Source organism: Schistocerca americana, chromosome 5 (assembly GCF_021461395.2).
Source record: "Schistocerca americana isolate TAMUIC-IGC-003095 chromosome 5, iqSchAmer2.1, whole genome shotgun sequence".
In the NCBI taxonomy this organism is placed as follows: Eukaryota; Metazoa; Arthropoda; class Insecta; order Orthoptera; family Acrididae; genus Schistocerca; species Schistocerca americana.
Window position 1 is genome coordinate 164,804,824 of NC_060123.1, and position 23,532 is coordinate 164,828,355.

At 44.3% G+C, this 23,532-nt stretch overlaps 1 protein-coding gene across 1 annotated transcript in view; it reads left to right on the forward strand.

Annotated features, from left to right (window-relative positions):
* LOC124616123 (zwei Ig domain protein zig-8-like) overlaps nt 1–23,532 on the forward strand; it is a 282,641-nt gene that overhangs the window by 243,628 nt on the left and 15,481 nt on the right. Inside the window, exons 6-8 of the mRNA XM_047144389.1 lie at nt 6,359–6,569; nt 16,676–16,842; nt 16,929–17,043. Of these exons, the coding sequence (XP_047000345.1) occupies nt 6,359–6,569; nt 16,676–16,803 (339 nt within the window). The 3' untranslated portion in view covers nt 16,804–16,842; nt 16,929–17,043. The remainder of the gene's footprint in view (nt 1–6,358; nt 6,570–16,675; nt 16,843–16,928; nt 17,044–23,532) is intronic.

The following is a 23,532-nucleotide window of genomic DNA, read 5'->3' on the forward strand; positions in this document are numbered from 1 at the left end:
AAGGTACTCATCTAACACCAACTACTACAGGAAATTTTGCATGAGTGATCCCACTACCACCACCCACTACGCTGTCACCTGTAAGCTTTGCCAGCCCCCATTCCCAAACCATCTGGGGTTCAGGCCATGCCTAGAGATTCCCGATGTAGTGATGGTTCCCACTGGAACCACTGAGATTTGACCCAAACCCTCTGCCATCAGCGCCCTCCCTAGTCCACAGTTAACGCGCCTAACAGCCGCATAAAGATGAGGCCGATCATGACGCTGAAACAGATGGACGAAATGCACATTAGTGCCTCCTGTTTGAGTAGCTACCTTTACCAGGTCAGTACCTACATCAGAACCATCTTCTTTCTGTTAGAATTTGCTACTGACTTAGGCTTCCTAACTGCTGAGGACTGCTGCATTTTCCTAATATCTACAGCTACACGAGGCTCCTCTCCACTCAACTCTGGCAGTTGCTCAAATCTATTGCATGTACACAAAGTATGACAGTCTGAATACGTTATCCTCCTAGCTGCCTTCTTGCCAACTGCCAGTTTCCATTCTTCACCACCCTTCAGCCCCCTCAACCTATTCTGAAAGCGCCTTTGAATATCTATGACACTCTGGTCTTTCGCCAACATCAACTCAGTAACAGCTTTCTGCTTGGCGTATAGAGCTGATAGCTGTCCGAACTTCTGAACTATAGGGGCTGAAGCGGGAATAACCAAGTTGTCCCACAATTTTTTTTTTCTATCCAAACTAAAAATGTGATGCATAACATATTGATCGGCAACGGCCTTGCCGCAGGGGATACACCGGTTCCTGTGAAATCCCCGAAGTTAAGCGCTGTTGGGCGTGGCCGGCACTTGGATGGGTGACCATCCAGCCGCCATGCACTGTTGCCATTTTTCGGGGTGCACTCAGCCTCGTAATGCCAATTGAGGAGCTACTCGACCGAATAGTAGCTGCTTGGGTCAAGAATACCATCATAACTGCCGGGAGAGCGGTGTGCTGACCCCACGCCACTCCTGACTGCATCCTCCTCAGAGGATGACATGGCGGTCGGATGGTCCCTGTAGGCCACTCGTGGCCTGAAGACGTAGTCCTTTATAACATATTGATGGCCTCTCGTAGATCTGAAAATTGTCCCACATACTTCTTCCAACTTCGAAAGCAGTACACGTTGCACAGCTGTTCTTGTACCATCGAGACTTTGAGTTCTACGCTGAGTCTGTTTTCTTTTTTTTCCATTGACCACCCACCTAAAATAGATTTAAAACCGAAAGGAGCGTTTACAGAATCGTACCTGGAAACAAAAAACTTATTTATTCATCCCAAATGACTCAACGGCAAAAGTTGAACCGAGGGATGCATATAGCTTTCTGTGCTGGAAGAACTTTAGAGAAGATTTCCAGTTTAGGTTCCGATTGTTTATGACGTCAGCCTCCACTAGAGAAAAAATAGAATAGAGCTGCAGTTACTATAACGTAATCAATGTTCTTCTCCAAGATTTACCACTGACTTAAACACACCTTACACGAAACCAGGTGTAAAAAGCAAAGCTATTTTTCAAACATATCTTTACTGATTATCATTACGAAAATGAGTTTGTATCGTAATAATGAGTCACGTATTATTTTGAATGCATTAGAAAACAAAGAAAATATCAATTTCAAAGAATTACAATTAAAACATAAAAAATATACAGGGTTATTACAAATACTGAAGCGATTTCACAGCTCTACAATAACTTTATTATTTGAGATATTTTCACAATGCTGTGCACACACATACAAAAACTCAAAAAGTTTTTTTAGGCATTCACAAATGTTCGATATGTGCCCCTTTAGTGATTCGGCAGACATAAAGCTGATAATCAAGTTCCTCCCACACTCGGTGCAACATGTCCCCATCAATGAGTTCGAAAGCATCGTTGATGCGAGCTCGCAGTTCTGGCACGTTTCTTGGTAGAGGAGGTTTAAACACTGAATCTTTCACATAACCCAACAGAAAGAAATCACATGGGGTTAAGTCGGGAGAGCGTGGAGGCCATGACATGAATTGCTGATCATGATCTCCACCACGACCGATCCATCGGTATTCCAATCTCTAGTTTAAGAAATGCCGAACATCATGATGGAAGTGCAGTGGAGCACCATCCAGCTGAAAGAAGAAGTCGGCGCTGTCGGTCTCCAGTTGTGGCATGAGCCAGTTTTCCAGCATGTCCACATACACGTGTTCTGTAACGTTTTTTGCGCAGAAGAAAAAGGGGTCGTAAACTTCAAACCGTGAGATTGCACAAAACACATTAACATTTGGTGAATTGCGAATTTGCTGCACGAATGCGTGAGAATTCTCTACCGCTCAGATTAGCACATTGTGTCTGTTCACTTCACCATTAAGAAAAAATGTTGCTGCATCACTGAAAACAAGTTTCGCACTAAACGCATCCTCTTCCATGAGCTGTTGCAACCGCGCCGAAAATTCAAAGCGTTTGACTTTGTCATCGGGTGTCAGGGCTTGTAGCAATTGTAAACGGTAAGGCTTCAGCTTTAGCCTTTTCGGTAAGATTTTCTAAACCGTCGGCTGTGGTACGTTTAGCTCCCTGCTTGCTTTATTCGTCGACTTCCGCGGGCTACGCGTGAAACTTGCCCGCACGCGTTCAACCGTTTCTTCGCTCTCTGCAGGCCGACCCGTTGATTTCCCCTTACAGAGGCATCCAGAAGCTTTAAACTGCGCATACCATCGCCGAATGGAGTTAGCAGTTGGTGGATCTTTGTTGAACTTCGTCCTGAAGTGTCGTTGCACTGTTATGACTGACTGATGTGAGTGCATTTCAAGCACGACATACGCTTTCTCGGCTCCTGTCGCCATTTTGTCTCACTGCGCTCTCGAGCGCTCTGGCGGCAGAAACCTGAAGTGCGGCTTCAGCCGAACAAAACTTTATGAGTTTTTCTACGTATCTGTAGTGTGTCGTGACCATATGTCAATGAATGGAGCTACAGTGAATTTATGAAATCGCTCCAATCATTTGTAATAGCCCTGTAAGTGAAATAAATAAACACAATAACAACATTTCAATTAGGTTTATAGAAAATACTCCTACAGCGTATTGTCTACAGTTACTTTCCAAAAATGGTATTTCAGAAACAAACTTTATTACACCTGGATTTTTGTGCCATAAAAGCATCTTTAATTTATAGTGCGACATAAGTTTACAGTTTTTGGTGGTATTGTGCAAAATTTCACATGGATACAAACGCTGATAATAGGGTTTTCAATATATTTAATTACACATCAACGTCAAATGAGATACATTTTTAAATATCATTGTTTAGAAGATATTACCTCTAAACCTAGTAGCGCAAATTCGCTTTCAGTCTTCGTTTTATCCCTCAAAAGTGAAAGAGGTTGTCAGTACCACATCTTTAGCTTATGGCAAATAATGGAGTAGTGTTACGAGTGGAACAGGGAATTGCATCTATGCTTTATAGATGTGGAAAAGGCATATGACCGGGTTCCTAGGAGGATGTTATTGTCTGTCATCGAGAATATGGAATAGGAGGCTAACTTTTGCAAGCAATTAATGGTCTTTACATAGATAGTCAGGCAGCAGTTAGAGTTGACGGTAAATCGAGATCATGGTTCAGAATAGTCTCAGGGATAAGACAAGGCCGCAACCTGTCTTCACTGTGGTTCATATTATTTATGGATCCTATGTGGAAAACAGTAGACTGGCTGGGTGAGAGTAAGACACGTCAACACAAAATAAGCAGTCTCGCATATGCGAATGACTTAGTTGTGACGGCAGATTCGATTGAGAGTTGCAAAGTACTATTTCAGAGCCAGATCAGAAATGTAAGGACTATGGTATGAAGATTAGCATCTCCAAAACGAAAGTAATGTCTCACAGGATGGCAACATAGTGAAAGAACTGGAAGCGAGGTGTAGCAAAGTTAATGCAATGAGCGCTCAGCTACGGTCTACTGTCTTCTGCAAGAAGGATGTCAGTACCAAGACTAAGTTATCAGTGCACCGTTCAGTTTTTCGACCAACTTTGTCGTATGGGAGCGAAAGCTGGGTGGATTGAGGTTACCTTATCAATAAGGTTGAGGTCACGGATATGAAAGTAGCTAGGATGATTGCAGGTACTAGTAGATGGGAAAAATTACAGGAGGGTGTCCACAACGAGGAAATCAAAGATAAACTGGGAATAAACTCTATACAGGGTGTTGCAAAAAGGTGCGGCCAAACTTTCAGGAAACATTCCTCACACACAAATTAAGAAAAGATGTTATCTGGACACGTGTCCGGAAACGCTTATTATCCATGTTAGAGCTCATTTTAGTTTCGTCAGTATCTACTGTACTTTCTCGATTCACCACCAGTTGGCCCAATTGAAGGAAGGTAATGTTGACTTCGGTGCTTGTGTTGACGTGCGACTCATAGCTCTACAGTACTAGCACCAAGAACATCAGTACGCAGCATCAACAAGTTAGTGTTCATCACGAAAGTGGTTTTGCAGTCAGTGCAATGTTTACAAATGCGGAGTTGGCAGATGCCCATTTGATGTATGGATTAGCACGGGCAATAGCCGTGGCGCGGTACAGATTTCCAGAACGAAGGTGTCCCGACAGGAAGACGTTCGAAGCAATTGATCGGCGTCTTAGGGAGCACAGAACATTCCAGCCTATGACTCGCGACTGGGGAAGACCTAGAACGACGAGGACACCTACAATGGACGAGGCAATTCTTCGTACAGTTGACGATAGCCCTAATGTCAGCGTCAGAGAAGTTGCTGCTGTAGAAGGTAACGTTGACCACGTCACTGCATGGAGAGTCCTACGGGAGAACCAGTTGTTTCCGAACAATGTACAGGGTGTGCAGGCACTATTAGTAGCTGATGGGCCTCCACGGGTACACTTCTGCGAATGGTTCATCCAACAATGTGTCAATCCTCATTTCAGTGCAAATGTTCTCTTTACGGATGAGGCTTCATTCCAGCGTGATGAAATTGTAAATTTTCACAATCAACATGTGTGGGCTGACGAGAATCCGCACGCAATTGTGCAATCACGTCATCAACACAGATTTTCTGTGAACGTTTGGGCAGGCATTGACGGTGATGTCTTGATTGGGCCCCATGTTCTTCCACCTACGCTCAAAGGAGCATGTTATCATGATTTCATACGGGATACTCTACCTGTGCTGCTAGGACATGTGCTTTTACAAGTACGACACAACATGTGGTTCATGCACGATGGAGCTCCTGCACATTTCAGTCGAAGTGTTCGTAGGCTTCTCAGCAACAGATTCGGTGACCGATGGATTGCTAGAGGCGGACCAATTCCATGGCCTCCACGCTCTCTTGACCTCAATCCTCTTGACTTTCGTTTATGGGGGCATTTGAAAGCTCTTGTCTACGCAACACCGGAACCAAATGTAGAGACTCTTCCTGCTCGTATTGTGGACGGATGTGATACAATACGCCAGTCTGCAGGGCTGCATCAGCGAATCAGGGATTTCATGCGACGGAGGGTGGATGCATGTATCCTCGCTAACGGAGGACATTTTCAACAAACCCTGTAACAAAGTGTTTGAAGTCACGCTGGAATGTTCTGTTGGTGTGTGTTTCCATTCTATGATGAATGTGATTTGAAGAGAAGTAATAAAATGAGCTCTAACATGGAAAGTAAGCGTCTCCGGACACATGTCCACATATCATATTTTCTTTCTTTGTGTGTGCGGAATGTTTCCTGAAAGTTTGGCAGTACCTTTTTGCAACACCCTGTAGATGTAGCAGTCTGGGCGGACAGGCTTAGAAGGTGGGGTCGTGTTACACGCATGGGAGAAGCAAGGTTACCCTAGAGACTCATAGTTTCAGCAGTAGAGGGTAGTCGGAGTCGGGGTAGACCAAGGAGAGGGTACCTGGATTCGGTTAAGAATGATTTTGAAGTAATAGGCTTAACATCAGAATTGGCGCCAATGTTAGCACTGAATATTGGATCATGAGGGAATTTTATAAGGGGGACTATGCTCCAGACTGAACGCTGAAAGGCATAATCAATCTTAAATGATAATGATAATGATGAAGATGATGATGCAGTAATACCGGACGCAAGAAATGTACTGACCAGGAGGTGGGTGGGTGAGGTAATATTTTGACAATAGTCTATCAGAACGAAGGTTCGGAGCCAAGAGAGGGAAGGTTGAAGGATTGTCTCCCTGTTCCCCGGTACGCAGACACCCTTCTCCGACAGCCTACCGCTTCCCAAGCTTTGCGACCTCTCCCCCGCACCCACTGCCTCGCAGCAGCCCAGTTGCAGAGAGTTTGATTGCGCCCTGCGCCGCGCCGCTTGCCACCTGCCGCCAGAGCCAGACGCCGCCGCAGCAGGTGGTGTGGTCGCACAACGGCCGCCCCCTCTCCAGGGACGGCGCGCGCGGCGTCGCGCTCAGCACGGAGCCGGGGCCGCGCACGCACTCCCGCCTGGTGGTGGCGCGCGCCGCCCGCGCCGACGCCGGCAACTACACCTGCGGCGCGCCCGGCACCGAGCCCGACACCATCAGCGTCTACGTCTCTGAGGGTGAGCACACCCAAAACCCCACTCTGCTGTCCACGTGCTTCTGTTGTCTGGCTTACTAACCCCAAATGTTGTTGTTGTGGTCTTCAGTCAAGAGAATGGTTTGATGGTGCTCTCCATGCTACTCTATCCTGTACAAGCTTCTTCATCTCCCATTACCTGTTGCAACCTACATCCTTCTTAATCTGTTTAGTGTATTCATCTCTTGGTCTCCCTCTACCATTTTTACCCTCCACTCTGCCCTCCAATACTAAATTGGTGATCCCTTGATGCCTCAGAACATATTCTACCAACCGACCCCTTCTTCTACTCAAGTTGTGCCACAAACTCCTCCCCAATTCTATTCCATACCGCCTCATTATTTATGTCGTCTACCCAATTAATCTTCATCATTCTTCTGTAGCACCACATTTCGAAAGCTTCTATTCTCTTCTTGTCCAAACTGTTTCACTTCCATACATGGCTACACTCCACACATACAGTTTCACAAACGACTTCCTGACACTTAAATCTATACTCGATTTAACAAATTTCTCTTCTTCAGAAACGCTTTCCTTGCCATTGCCAGTCAACATTTTATATCCTCTCTACTTCGACCATCGTCAGTTGTTTTGCTCCCCAAATAGCAAAACTCCTTTACTACTTTAAGTGTCTCATTTCCTAATCTAATTCCCTGAGCATCACCCGACACAATTCGACTACATAGCATCCGTATATCCTGATATTGTCCACATCTGTCAGCACAGAAGTGCATGTAGGAAATTCAGTTGTACTGGTGCTTCAATGCTCTGCCAAGGTACTGGTCCTGTGCTTCAAAACAGTTACTAGTAACACCCCCCCCCTCCACCCACCCATCCCGCTACCCCCTCCATCGTCAATACTATCGTCTAAACGAACTTTGGAATTAAAAAGGAATGCATTTAAACACTTCTGTTAGGTTGGTGTACACGTTCATAGCATTTTTGTTTTAATGTTAGTAATTAGATTGCCGTGTGTTTATTTATCAATTGTCATTCTTCTTTTGTAGTTCACTGTTGCTATTTGAGTTAACATTCTGTCATTATGAAACAGTGAGTGGAGATGTGGACAGTAGCAAATGGAGTGCTAAGTGGAGAAATCGGAATATTTTTGAGTTGCATAGAGAGGTGGCTGCCGGTGAAAGCACCAGTAACATTTGCCCCGTCTGTAGGAATAATGCCATTGGACAGAGCACTGCAAGAATGTTGTTTTAGTGACTCTTCATGTTCAGGAAGACCTTTAGGGTTCAATGAAGATCGGTCAAAAGCATTAATGCACAATGATCCATGCCAGTGAACTGGATAACTGTCATATGTAATCAACTGTAATCATTCTACCATCGTGTGAAATATGCATGCAATGGGGAAGCCTCAAAAGTGGGGGGTATGGATCGCTTTCAAATTTTCAGCTTTTGCGCTCTCTGTGGAACCACCTTCAAAGAATTTCTTTCTGGAAGAAAGCACGCTCCGCAGAAGGCTCACGTGTGGCTGGTGTGAGTGTAGAAGCAAGAAATGTGATCACCGTGGCAACTCATGGATTCGTTCAGATGGACTTAGCACCTGCTTCTACTCTGCCCAATAGCAGGCCAGAAAGGTGAAGAGTGCATCGTCCAATGAGTGGAACTTGCAGCTGTGACACTCAAATAAAGTAATCTGCCAGACCATCATAAACAGGATCAAATGGCGCTGGTGCATGAAAGCAGTTCTATTTGAAGCACAAAAGGATGCACATAAAGTGAGTCCCAATGTATGTGACAACTGTTTCGGGCCGACCTTCAGTCGTAAATATCCAAGTCAACATTGGGATTGTATGTGCTTAGGATGTAGAGGATATCCAGAAGACGTATGGGAATCTAGATTCAGCGTCCACTATGACGAGCCAATAATGACAAATGAAGCAGCCCACACGGTCCAAATGGAGCTGTGACTGTGATGTCCATATCTCCAGCCATGAGAGAGATCAATGTAGCAGCGACACTTGTTTGCTTTGGCAGAATGTGCAGGTTCCCTCAGCAGCTGCAATATCGGCGTCAATCTCTTTCCAATACAACTGTTGATGCTCCATGTACTTCGTCGGCATGATGCCCCAATGACAGGGGTGAGGCAAGTGTAGGGTCCAGTGCTGGAGGAAATATAGAACGACGACCTGAGTCCAGCCCTTTTCACCCTTGAGTAACAGGCAATTAGATGGCCAGTCCCACTGGACCAGAAGGAGAAACACATGAAGAATTGGGTCTTCTGCTGAACACTGAACCATCAGTTTGGCAATGATAGAGAGTGAGACAACGGCTTCTTACTCACTGGTGTCGAAGTGGCAGATTAGATCGGGAACAGAGTCAAGAGAGGGCTATTGACCCACCGACACTGTTAGCATGGTGATACAGAAAATGGCTCTGGATTTCACAGAAATAATCTGTGAGACATAAGGTCCATCGTTGAAAGCTGTGAGGCGATTTGGAGGGGATCTTCTCATCAAACAGGAATAACATCATCAGTGACTTGTGGTCAGTGAAGTGGGTAAAATGGCGCCCTTAAAGTTTGTTGTGGAATTATTTTAAAGCAAGAGATCTAGTCAGTCCTTCCATTCATTCATAGTTTTACTGTGCCAATGCCATCGCAGCACTGGTGATATGCTCCAAATATTCGACTTAAGTAAAGAAAAGCTTCAACTTCTCCAAGTTACAATCAGGATTTGCTACCTGTACAATGAGAAAAGGGGCGTCCAGGCTATTCACCAGGTGTTGGGCGAACTGGCCTGCAATGATGATGTAGTCCACATAATTTGCTATGCCTGGCACTTCTCGCATAAGGTGTTCCAAATGCCTATGGAACATGGCTTTCGTGAATGCAGTCCCAAAGGGCAGGCAATTGTAGCAGAACAAACTGAAGGTCGTGTTTATTAGCAGCAAATTTTGCAATGCCATATCGTGAGACTTGCTGTAAATAGGCGTCCTTGTTAACAATTTTAAGAAAGGTTCTGCCCCAGCCAACCGAGTAAGTATTTCGTCTACCTCTGGGAGAGAGTAAAAATCAACAATGGACTGTGCATTATTGGTGTCCTTGAAGTCACCATACATGCAAAGGGAGCTGTTGGTTTGTCGACCAGCATGATGGTGTGGCCCACTGACTGTTGGAAACGGCCTTCAAAATCGTGCATGGTGAATGGATTGTTCTGAGCCTTGAGATAAGAGGACATGGTCATTGATAGGAGAGTGATGTGGATTTGAAGCCCGTGTCACATGTAATAGATGGATCAGAAACCAAACGATACATATATGAATGAGTTTTGAAATACGAATTGTCTGTGCCAGGCTCGATGTTTTTTTTTTTTTTTTTTTTTTTTTTTTGCGCTGTGGACATCTAATCCCAAAGCGTCAAAGATATTAATCCCACAAATCCGTCTTTCCAGGCATATCAACGACAAGGAGACACATCTTGCATTTTGAGATACCATATTTAATGAGGGCTTTGGACTTTCCTTTGATCAACCCACTACTTCAATGCTGTAACCACGAAGGTACTGGCCAAAGATCTGGAAGAGCGGAGTGGTCAATGACGGTTAAGTGCTCCACACAGTGATCGACGATATAGATCCAGTGCCGACCTGGAGGGAAACTGGGTAGCAATTGAAAAACACTTGCTGACACACTTGTTGACTCTGGACTGGTAGCCCACATACTTGTGGAGGACCTCAAGGTCTGCTACGCCAGGTTGCTCTACTGGGAAGGGGTCCACCTGAGAGCAATCCACGTGAATCTTGACGAAGGTTTAGCAGACATTTGTAATCTGTTTTGCCACATGAGGCACATCTGGCATGGCTAAACTGGTGCCTATGATGAATGACAAAACAATCGATGTAAGAGGACAACTGTTGTGGGTGGCAGGCTTAGAATGCCAGTGTACTGGGAGCGAAGTACTCCACAGACAGGGGCTCCGCTGGGTTGGCGGATAGTGGGAGGACCAGGTGGAATAGACCTAAGATGCATTGCGCAGGGATGCTGACACATGGAGGAACTGCTAGAATGCTTGAATGATAGACAGAATCCAACGTGAAGCCTTTCAGTTTCAGTTAGTCTGTCCAAATACCTTCTTCTGGAGCATGCACCAGAATCATGTCTCTAATGAGTGACATGGCTTATGGGTGTTGACAGTTGTCATTTAAGCACCAAAAACGAAACTCCTCAGGCAGACCTCAGAGCATCGCAATCAAATCCCAACACGATTGCACCCGTTGATTACAGCAGCTATGCAATTTGTCCCACACCAGTTCGAGATGCATCTGAGAGTCGAAGACTCAATGTACTACTGCCAGCGAAATATCCTCATTTGAGAGGGCACGTGATGCTTTAATTGCTGAAGAAGGCAGCAGACTTCTGATCCACTGTAGACAAGGAGGAATTCCCGACAATGGACTACACCATAGGTGCCATAAGCCTTAATTTCTGTCCATGGCAGGCCAAGGTTCCGCTCTCCTGTCAAAGGCCAGAAGTAGGACAAGAGCTCTGCACAGGACTTTAGTCGTGGAGTCCATTTGAGAAGATCATTGTGATCCACCATCAGATTCTGCCATAAGGTCCTTCTCCGTGTTTACAAGCCCCTGCATGACGTGTGGTATATCTTGCAGGTAAAACATCTGTTGCGTCATATCTGGGGGTTATGGAACAGAGTGTTCAACCACAGAGGAACAAGAAGGTCTGATCTGTCGACCTGAGTGAAGTAAGGAATAGAAGAACGCACATGCGACCACCTGGGCTCAAAAAACACCTTTTATCCACTGTTATAGCTCACATAGTGAGATGCACGAGAAAAAATACGTCCCAAGTCTGCATGAGACACGTCTATTACAATACAATATGATATTAATTAAACAAAAGACTACCTCTTACGAAACTTAATTATAAACTATCAAAGACATCTATCATGCGTTCGCCTCGAAAACACCAAAATTGTGTAAGATGAAGTGTCGTTAAAACTAAGCCAACGAAGTTCCCCAGTGAAAGGAAGGAGAGTTATTCGGCAGCAACTGTCTGAAGAGACTTCTCAGAGGCGACACTGGGGAGGTCCGATGACGTGTGGTAGGACCAGTATTAGCTCTCACTTGAGTTGTTCCAGAGCGTCGGCGAAGAAATGCAGACGATTGGAGCTACGTCGCTATAAATAGCCGGTGTGTAGAGGTATACTTCAGGATCTATTTCCACACACATGACTCGGTGGAGGGAAGTAGAACACCAGCGAGGAGAATCGTGGGTGCCCTGGCCCTGCAATCTATCAGTTACAATATGGCTCTCACCATCGGCCGAAGCCCTGAGACAGGTTGCATGGGAGGTACTCATGTACGTGATGCATCTCCACTTGCAGGGTTGCCTGTCCATCAGGCGTTTTACTGATGTACGACGGTAGGCAGGATGTTAGTGGAGCCTCTTACATTTGTCCACACCCGTCATGCTCTTGGTGGCTGTCTGAGAAGTTTGCACCTCACAAAGTACCGACAGGGCACGCTACTTTCGTATGTTCATTCTCACATTTCACAAAGAAGTAGGTCTCCTGCTTACTTCGTCTTGATGTCACACTAGCGTAGGACAGCTCTCCTGCACATCCTCACTCCTTGCCAAAAGTATTGATTTTTCTAACTTTCCCTAACGGCAATAACCCACAGTTGCAGTGTACCTTAGAATTGTCATTAACTTATTGTATCTAAAGATTTGCAGCACAACACAGGAATAACGTAATTATATAATTGGCAAAAATTTTACGTAGCACACATGTATTATAGTGTCATATACTTACATAGTCAATATTATAGTGTTATGAAATACTGATAATAGTTATAAAATTTTAAAATTAATGTAAGAAGGTAAGTCAATTATTATAAGCAAAGTAGTTATAAAACTTTATTGTAAACAAATAGGAAACGCACATAATTTTTCGACACGATATCCTTTCGTTTCAACGCACTTGGTCCATCGTTGTACAAGATTCCTGATGCCCTCATAAAAGAAGGTTCTAGGTTGAGCTGCAAGTCAAGAATGCACCGCTTCTTTCACTGCTTCATCCGAGGCAAATCGACAGCCTCTTAATGCCTGTTTGAGTGGACCAAACAAGTGGTATTCAGAAGGAACAAGATCGGGACTATATGAAGGGTGATCCAGTACTTAAAATTTGAGTTTGTGGAGCATTTCAGCAGTGTGAGCAGCAGACGGGCATTGTCGTGCAACAACACAAAACCTTTCACCTTTTGACAGCAATCCTCGGCGTTTGCTTAGAATTGCAGGCTTTATCTTGGCACAGATACATCAAATGATCTCGTAAGCTGTATCATCATAATTATCGTTATCAGGAGAAATAAAACTGACGTTCTACGGAACTGAGCGTGAAATGTCAGATACCTTAATCAGGCACGTTGGTTAGAAAATTTAGAAAGGGAAATGGATACGTTAAAGTTACATACAGTGGGAATTAGTGAAGTTCGGTGGCAGGAGGAACAAGACTTCTGGTCAGGTGAATACAGGGTTATAAATACAAAATGAAGTAGGGGTAATGCAGGAATAGGTTTAATAATGAATAAAAAAATAGGAGGGCGGGCAAGCTACTGCAAACAGCGTAGTGAACGGGTTATTGTGGCCGCGATAGATACGAAGCCTACGCCTACCAAAGTAGTACAAGTTTATATGCCAATTAGCTAAGCATATGACGAAGAGATTGTTTAAATATATGATAAGATGAAATAAATGATTCAGATAGTGAAGGTAGACGAAAATTTAATAGTCATGGATGACTGGAATTCGATTGTAGGAAAAAGAAGAGAAGGAAACGTAGTAGGTGAATATGGAATGGGGGTAAGAAATGAAACAGGAAGCCGCCTTGTAGAATTTTGCACAGATAATAATTTAATCATATGTAACACTTGGTTCACGGATCTTGAAAGAAGGATGCTTACATGGAGGAGGCCTGTAGACACTGGAAGATTTCAGATAGATTATATAATGGTAGACAGAGATTTATCAACCAGGTTTTAAATTGTAACACTTTTCCAGGGGCAAGTGTGGACTCTGACCACAATCTATTGGATATGAGCTGTAGATTAAAACTGAAGAAACTGTAAAAAGGTGGGAATTTAAGGAGATGGGACCTGGATAAACTAAAAGAACCAAAGGTTATAGAGAGTTTCTGGGGGAGCATTAGGGAACGATTGACAGGAATGGGGCAAAGAAATACAGTAGAAGAAGAATGGGTTGCTTTGAAAGATGAAATAGTGAACCCAACAGAGGATCAAGCAGGTATAAAGAAGAGGGCTAGTAGAAATCCTTGGGTAACAGAAGCTATATTGAATTTAAATGATGAAAGGAGAATATATAAAAATGCTGTAATTGAAGCAGGCAAAAAGGAACACAAACGTCTAGAAATGAGATCGACAGGAAGTGCAAAATGATTAAGCAGGGATGGCTAGACGACAAATATACGGATGTAGATACATACCTCACTAGGGGTAAGGTAGGTACTGCCTACAGAAAAATTTAAGACATCTTTGGAGAAAAGAGAACCCCTTGTATGAATATAAAGAGCTCAGATGGAAACACGTATCTAAGCAAAGAAGGAAAAGCAGAAAGGTGGAAGGAGTATATGGAGGGTCTATACAAGTGCGATGTACTTGGGGACAATATTATGGAAATAGAATAGGATGTAGATGAAATGAAATGGGAGATATGATACTGCGTGAAGAGTTTGACACAGCACTGAAAGACCTGAGTCGAAACAAGGCCTCAGCAGTAGACAACATTCCATTAGAACTACTGACATCCTTGAGAAAGTCAGCCCTGACAAAACTCTATCATCTGGAGAGCAAGATGTGTGAGACAGGCGAAATACCCTCAGATATCAAGAAGAATATAATAATTCGTATGCCAAAGAAAGCAGGTGTTGACAGATATGAAATTTACCGAACTATCGGTTTAATAAGTCACGGCTTCAAAATACTAACGCGATTTCTTTACAGACGAATGCGAAAACTGGTTGAAGACGACTTCGGGGAAGATGAGTTTGGATTACATGGAAATATAGTAACACGTGAAGCAATACTGACCCTACGACTCATCGTAGATGATAGATTAGGGAAAGGCAAACCTACATTTCTACCATTTGTAGACTTAGAGAAAGCTGTTGACAATGTTACTGGATTATTCTCTATCAAAGTCAGAAGGCGGCAGGGCAAAATACGGGGAGCGAAAGGCTATTTACAATTTGTACAGAAGCCAGATGGCACTTATAAGAGTCCTGAGGCATGAAAGGGAAGCGGTGATTGGCAAGAGAGTGAGACAGGGTTGTAGCTTATCCCCGATGTTATTCAATCTGTATATTGATCAAGAAGTATAGGAAACAAAAGAAAAATCCGGAGTAGGAATTGAAATCCATGGAGACGAAATAAGAACTTGAGGTACGACGATGACATTATAATTCTGTCAGGGGCAGCAAAGGACGTGGAAGAGCTGTTGATTGGGAGGGACATTGTCTTGAAAGGAGGATAAACGTAAGATGGATATCAACAAAAGCAAAACGAGTATAGTGGAGTCTAGTCGAATTAAGTCGGGTGATGCTGAGGGAATTAGATTATAAAATGAGAGACGTAAAGTAGTAAATGAGTTTTGCGATTTGGGGAGCAGATTAACTGATGATGGTCGAAGCAGAGAGGATATAGAATGTAGACTGGCAATGGAAAGGAAAGCATTTCTGAAGAAGAGAAATTTTTCAACATCTAGTATAGTTTTAAGTGTCAGAAAATCGTTTGCAAATGTATTTGTATGGAGTGTAGCCATGTATGGAAGCGAAACATGCGCGTTAAATAGTTTGCAGAAGAACAGAATAGAAGCTTTCAAAATGTGGTACTACACAAGAAAGCTGAAGGTCAAATAGGTAGATTATATAACTTAGGAGGAGGTATTGAATTTAATTTGGGAGAAGAGAAATTTGTGGCACAACTTGACTAGAAGAAGGGATCGGTTGGTAGGACATGTTCTGAGGCATCAAGGCATCCCAAATTTAGTATTGGGGGGGGGGGGGGGGGGATCAGTGTGGAGGGCAAAAATCGTAGAGGGAGGCCAAGCGATGGATACACTAAGCATATTCCGAAGGATCTAGGTTGTAGTAGGTGCTGGGGGATGAAGATACTTGCACAGGATAGAGTAGCTTGGAGAGGTGCATCAAACCAGTCTCTAGACTGAAGACCACAACAACATCATTAACAAAAATAAAAATAAGAGTAACGAGAACTTTCTGTGTTTGAAAAATGCAAACAATAATATAAACTGTTATGTTGTATTCCACAGCTGTGTCAGAGAAACGTGGAGTGGTATTTGTCAGTATTCTAACTTATTTGGTGTGGCCCGCCACGATTGTACTGATCTCTTTACCTCTCGGTACCAATATCAAGTCTTATATAGATGTATCTCAATCCTTGTTCTCCTATAAAGGTTTTATTTTGCTATCACGTGAGTTGACTGCTTATGCCTTAGCTCATCTTCTGTGGTCCTGTCACTTTCTGAAGTGTTTTCCACACGTTCCTTTCCTCACCGATACTGCTGACTCCATGTAAAAAGAAATGTATCCAGCACACTCAAAGACATAAGTCCAGTTGTGTTTAAGGACACGTTCGGGCCCTCTTAGCCACTTTGCCGGATCCTCTCTTATCAGACTGATTAATTTTCAGCACCCATCCGTAAGGTACCTCTAACACTTTGATTTTCTTCTTCTCTGTTTATCACACACGCCGTTATTCACTTCCATATAACGTTGTATTCCGACCGTACACTCGCAGAAATGTCTCCCTGAAATGAAACCTATTACTGATTCTAGAATTCTTGTGGCAAAGAAAGCCCTCTTAGCCTATCTTATTGTTGTCATATTACCTCCTCATAGGAGAATCCCTTCATCCCATCACTTCCTTACTCCACTGATAGACGCTGAATATATTTGTGCTGTTCGTCACTATCTTCTCCTTCATTTGGTTTATTTTCAACCAGTGCGACACCTAAACCATCTGAACACTAAGTTGAAGGGAAAAGACTGCGTTTCTGTAGCTACTTGTTCTTCCCTCGTCAGGAGACAACACGGCGGCGATCCAGCGGCAGGAGGCTTCCCGGGCGCGGCGCCTGCACTCCCACCTCGCGGCCGGGGGGCACGACCTCTCCCTTGCGCTCTTCGCCGTCGCCTGCAGCCTCTACTGCTGACATCTGCCGGCGGTGTGAAGTGTTCCTCGGCTTCTCATGGTGGCCTTTGTGTTTCGGTATATGTCAGTTACACGTGGCATCCGCCACCCTGTGTCTTACTGAACCATACGGTTTTGCTCTTCCAGAGATGAAGGCACTCACACGGACCCCTGAATGTCCTCAAGAGGCTGTCGTCTCAAAGCGGCCTGCTCATCACAATACGCAACTGGACTGTCGGAACATCACTGAGGATCTGAAGAGGTAACGTGGTTGGTTCCTTACATCTGTCTTTTGGAAAGTATCAACATAACAAGTACAGAAAACATAGGCAGAAACACACACAAATATAGTTATTAAGTAAAAACTGATATTTCTGTTCCGGTATACGTCCTTGCTACAGAAGGAACTCTTAAAGAGAAACATCTTTAATCTACATTTCGAAAAAACCTATTCCGTTTGTCACAAATTTTATTTCCATGGTAGTTCGCCCGTTTCTGTGCTAAAGCTAAATCTATTATAGATCAATATAGATAATTTTTCCTTCTAGTGTTGTAATTATATCTATTAGGCTCAAGATCAAATGGATTGTTGGCAACATATCTCGTCAAATACGCCAATAAATGTACTGTGAGGCTGTGGTTAATAATCATAGCTGCTTAAACACATATCTGCTAGATGTGCTTCTGTTAACTCCGCACATGATTCTCATAGCTCTCATTAGTGCAAAGAAGACTTTTGCGTAATTGAACTGGTACCCTAGAACATTATGGCGTAAGTGAGTGATAATAGGGTAAGTATGTTACTTTACCGACTTCCGCATCCTCAGATTGGTAATTCTACTTATGGTTAAACTAGCCGAATGTAAAGATGTACGCAGGCCGTGCACTGTGTTGTATTGTATTGAACTGGGGACCTAGAAACGACGGAGAGGCTTTGTCCCCACCGTAGCCGTCAGTGGTTCACAACCCCATAACAGTCGACAGCAGTCCACTCACCCCATCGCCGCCCAACACCGAACCCAGGGTTATTGAGAGGTTCGGCCCCCAGTGGAACCCCTAGGAACGTCTCACACCAGGCGAGTGTAGCCCTAAATGTTTGCGTGTTACAGGAAATATCGTGTACGCGTCCGTGGAGACAGTGTTTGCACAGCAATCGTCGACATAGTGGAACTAGGGCAGAATGAGGGGAAACAGCCCACATTCGCCGAAGCAGCTCGAAAACCGCCTTAAAAACCATCCACAGGCTGGCCGGCACACCAGACCTCGACACTAATTCGCTGGGCGGATTCGTGGCGCGGACCGGCACGCCTTCCCGCTCCGGAAATCAGTGCGTTACACCGCACGGCTAAGTGTGCGGGCTTTTTGCAGAAATACTGTATGGTTCGTCCAGTGAAGGTTTCATCAATATGCGCACCACAGAACTTAGAACTTTCTAACTTGTTTATTACTCTGACCAGTGACATTAATGGCAGAAGCAGTTGGCCACATTTTTGAGCGTGTGCCGCTGCGTGACGTGCGGGAAGAGAGTCTCTAAGGTTCCGGAAGGTATCAATAGGGATGTGGAGCCATATCAACTCGAGTACCGTCACCAACTGCGCCGTAATTCTTGGTTAACTATCCATGACGCGTACAGCCCGATCGAGATCCAACCTCTTTGAAACACGAAAGTGCTAGGGAAAAGCACACTAGGTGTAGGGCTGGTCATGGTCCCCAAGGATAGGTGCAGATTGTTGTTGATACCTCCAGCCATCCAAAATAACCATATCACGGAAACATTCCCCAGAACAAAACGCTCTCTCCTCAAGTAATTGTTGCACGTTGTTTTATTTCGAAAGTTTCACGCAGTGGGTGCCAGCGGCCATCAGTGCGATGGAACATAAAGCTTGAGTCATCTGAAAAGTACAAGTGTCACCCCTCACTGGACGTCCAGATCCGGTTCTGGCATGCAATTTGCAGCCTCCGTCGCCGATGAATAGTAGTCAGTATGGATGCATAAACGAAGCGCTTCCTGCGAAGACCCAAAAGCGGCAACGGTTGCTGAACGGTTGCTGAACGGTTGTTGAGGGCAAAAAGTTGATAGCGCCTTGATTAATCTGGGCGGCCAGTTCGTCAGCAGATCCACGTCTATTCTCCCTTACGCGTGTCCGCAGCCATCGTTCACTGCTGTCATGCATGACACGTGGTTCGCTACCGTTGGCTTAACAGCACTATTTCGCCCCGCTTCATATACTTTAGCTACGGCGGCACGCGAACAGTTTACAGACTTAGCCGTTTCGGAATGCTTCCACCTTTGGCTAGGAAGCCACTGATCATTCCCTTTTGGACGTCGGATAGATTTCTGCGTTTCCTCATTGCTACAACGACTGCACTTTTTATAGTCTCAACACCTGCCATCCGTAAGTGGTTACTGCAAGTTGACGTCGAACATAGGCGGTGCTCACGCTGATGTGAGTGGACCGTGTTTTTATTATTTCCACAGAAAGTGGATATTTTTGACAGTATGAAAATGGGTGAGCTACTTTTCTCAACGTTTCACTTTAATGGCTCTATCACCCGAAAACAGGAGTGATTGTGCCACTTCATTAAAATATAGTCGCAGGTCATTAACGTAAAACAGGAACGGTTGTGGGCCAACGATTGACCCGGAGGTACTATAATGAGAATACATTCTCATGCAGATGATGGATCATCTCTCTTTCCAATACTCTAACTGCTTGTGGTAACTTTCTTCGTGCTTTTGCTTAAATATCAACTGATTCAAGCAGGTGCTGAATTGACTGTGTCACAAAAACTTTACTTCTATGATAGGGTGTTAATACTGAGAGTGAAACCATTTTCCAAGTGCGGCGTATTCTTTTATTTTCCGTGCAACTGACCAACTTCAACCGTGGATTATATTCAAGAACATGTCTTAATTTTCCAGTTTCATGTGAAGTGAAACTGGAAACTTCCTCACCTGCAGCTGAAAGTGGCAAAAAGCATCGAAAATAATAAGAACACTGTCTACAGAAACAAAGTTTTAAATTTTATGACTGACACAATCAAATGAACAGTTACACATAACATTAAAGCGCAAGAGAGTGGGGACTCTAAGGTGTAATGCTCGCTAATGTATTTCGTAATCTACTCAATCAGGTCGTGTAAAGAATTTCGTGGACATTGGATACCCAGCACAGTTTGCAGCTGGTGTAACACTGCGTCTAACAAATCGATAGGGTTAAAGTTGACAGAGCGATCGGGACACGTACTTTAGCCTAAGGGATTAGTCGCCGTCAATCTTTATACATTAACTGCGGCTTATCCCTTATCTTAACGGGAGCGACATCTTAATCTGGATTAGGCAGTGTTACTAGCACAGGCAGACAAGATTCGCTTCCTGTCGCTACCCTGGGATTGGCATATTAATCTAGACTTGCCAGTGTTACTGGTGCAGGTGGGGTGGCCTGATACTCTTCGCGTGACCACCCCCTTCTCCAGCATGGAATTTGTGTAGCCCTTTCTGTCTTCGTCAAATATTATCGACCTGAAAGTGGGAGAAAGTTTTTGAAGTGTCTGGAAATCGTGTAACTGAGACAGGACGCATGTACCAGTTCACCTCGTCGGTTCTCGGAAACGACACGAGCAACATCTAGGGTGGCTCGCACACCGCCCCAGGTCACTAATCCGCCGGGCGGATTACATCTGCCATCAGAACGGCTCCTCGAATCAAGGAATCGGCGTGCGAGGCTATCCGGCTGGGTGATTACGTGAAACAAATCCTCTGGAATTTTCTGTATTATCTTTGCAAGGCCGTAAATAATTCCCTTTGATAAGAATGTCGCACTTGAACATGTAATTGTACAGTTTTGTCAAGATTTACGAGACGATCTAGTAGTGCTGGAGGGAATTTGTAATTTACCGCAGGAAACGTAACATTGCATCAAAATGTGAGCACATGTAATCCCTTCTTCAGCATGTGCGAGTGTATTGTTAACTGTAACGAGCGGAATCAGTATCGTTTTTCTTGTTAACGTAATGGTTGAAATATGAGCCCAGTGAGATATGGACTTAGTCTAAATGATTCATATACATTAGGACTAACAAGTGAATATTTCATACTGAAAACAGTGGTGGCGGTAATGATACATTCGCAGCGTTATCTCGACAACGGCTCGTTATAGGAACACTTTTACATCTATTATCGTGTATTTTAACCACGTCAATCACGCTAATTATTATGTTGGAAACCCCTGGGGAATGGATAGAGGACTTAAAAAGAGGCAAAATGACCATATACACGCACCCGGGAAAAAAAAAATATACACCTGGAATGACGACGTCGATTTTCATCCGATGACCCCACATGTCACCAGGCGGATAGAAGATGTGCATATAATTGTTTCAGCGTCGTCCGTCAACAGACAGCGTAGTGCCATAGGTACCAGAGCGCCATCTGTGTCAACACATTTTAGGCAACGCTCACTGTCAGAAAGCTGGGTGTGGTGAAATCATGTGAAGCACGCAGACAATTATCCTATGGCGCTTCCTACAGTCAACTGATCGATCCTGAAAGGGGTGAAATTGTGCCCTTCCGAGTGTCGGGATAGTCCTTTTGAAGAACTGCCACGTGTTGCGTCAGTTGTGAAAAGCTTCTGGTACCAGTGGTCACGTGAACATTGCTGCAACCATAGACGGGGTTCTGGACGCCCATGCAGCACAGACGCCCGCCAGGATCGTCTATTTATAAGGACACAGCCACCACAACACAAATAAGAGGGCTCGTGAGACTAGATGTATAAATGTTGAGACTATGGGCACACATACTTCTAACCCGTCATCCACTCACACCACGACATCGACGTGTAACTCTCGACTGGTGCCGTCAGAGAATTACTTGGATGATGGAATGGCACGACGTGGTCTTCACCGATGAAAGAAGATTCTCCCGGCACGCAAGTGATGGTCCTTTTCATGAACAACGTACACCTGGTGAGCACTGTCTCATAGAGTGCATTTGTCCAAGACACACTAGCCCAACCCAAGGCCGTCTTAAGTGCGATAAGCAACTAATCTTCTTCAGCTTTGGTGTATCTGGAGAGGAAGCTAATCAGTGATCGGTACATGCAGAATTTTGTCAGAGCAATTCTCTTGCCGATTTGGCAACAGATGGGTGATGTGCTGCTCCAACAAAATAATGCTCGTCTACACATTCCCAACACATGCTCTGCAAGACCTGCGGCAACTTCCCTGCTCAGCACAATCTCTTGACTTGTCTCCTACCAAGCATGTGTAGGATACGATTGGACGAGAAGGGAATCGTGCGTCTCGTCAGCCAATAATTCTCACAGAACCGTGCTACCAGATGGAGCAGGTGTGTCACAGCGTATCGCAGGACAGTATTTCCTATCTGTACGATCGTCTGGGTGCCAGGTAGTGCTCGGATCGACGCCCGTGCTGGCTGCACCATATACTAATCGTGTTTCAGCATAGATCGATACCTGGTACCTTAGAAACAATGGCCCTACTGATCTGTAAATGTAATCATTTCATGTACTCCATATGAACCGTAGCAACAATAAATTTAGATTAAATTAGAAACCTCAGAAAGGGTGCACGAATTTTTTCCGGCAATGTACATCTGGTCACTTCTTTCTAAATTTCTTAGTGATAGACACGGAGTTTTTGTTACATATTTCTTTTTTTCTAGTCTTCTTGTTTTCAAACCTGATTCTACAGGATTTTTTTCTTTTTGGATGTTGTCTTCTGATGCCCAGATGAGATGTGCAAAACGTCTATCATTATCTGTAACAGCCTTCTAAATGCCACATAGTGAGTGGTCTTAGTCGGTTCACCCTGCAGGTGTCTACTGTGCCTGCTAATATCCTTCTTGAACAAGCTGGCGAATAATGTTAGCAATCGCAATAGGTCTTCAAGTTGGTATCAAGTAGCTATGTACTTTACACGCCCTCCCCCCCCCCCCCCCCCCCCGTCAATCCACCCCAAGAAATTCTATGACTCGAGGTCAGCAGATGGATTAAACCAAGGTGCTGCTGGCCAATACTTGCAAAGGAAACTGATTTAAAACTGATCTTGCAGAGCGAACTGCACCGGTACCCCATCGTTGATGAACCACATGATCCACATCTTCCAGCAAAAGGTTTAAGTGTTACGTGAAAAACTCAATGTTTGATGGTCCACACAGTGTTTCATAGATAATCTGTCCCCAATAATGCCAGCAATCATACTAAGGCTAAACTATATATATATATATATATATATATATACATTTTTTTTGGGGTCATCAGTCTTCTGACTGCTGCGGCCCACCACGAATTCCACTCCTGTGCCAACCTCTTCATCTCGGATTACCATTTGCAAACAACGTCCTCAATTATTTGCTGGATGTATTCCAATCTCTGTCTTCCTCTACAGTTTTTGCCCTCTACAGTTCCCTCTAGTACCATGGAAGTCATTCCTTCAACTCTCAACCAGATGTGCTACGATCCTGTCCCTTCTCGTTATCAGTGTTTCACACACATTTCTTCCCTCTCCGATTTTGCACAGAACCTCCTCATTCCTTACCTTATCAGTCCACCTAATTTTCAATATTTGTCTGTAATACCACATCTCAAATGCTTCGATTCTCTTCTGTTCCGGTTTTCCCACAGTCCATGTTTGACTACCATACAATTCTGTACTACAGACCTATGTTTTCAGAAATTTCTTTCTCAGATTAAGACCCATGGTTGATACTAGTAGCCTTCTCCTGGCC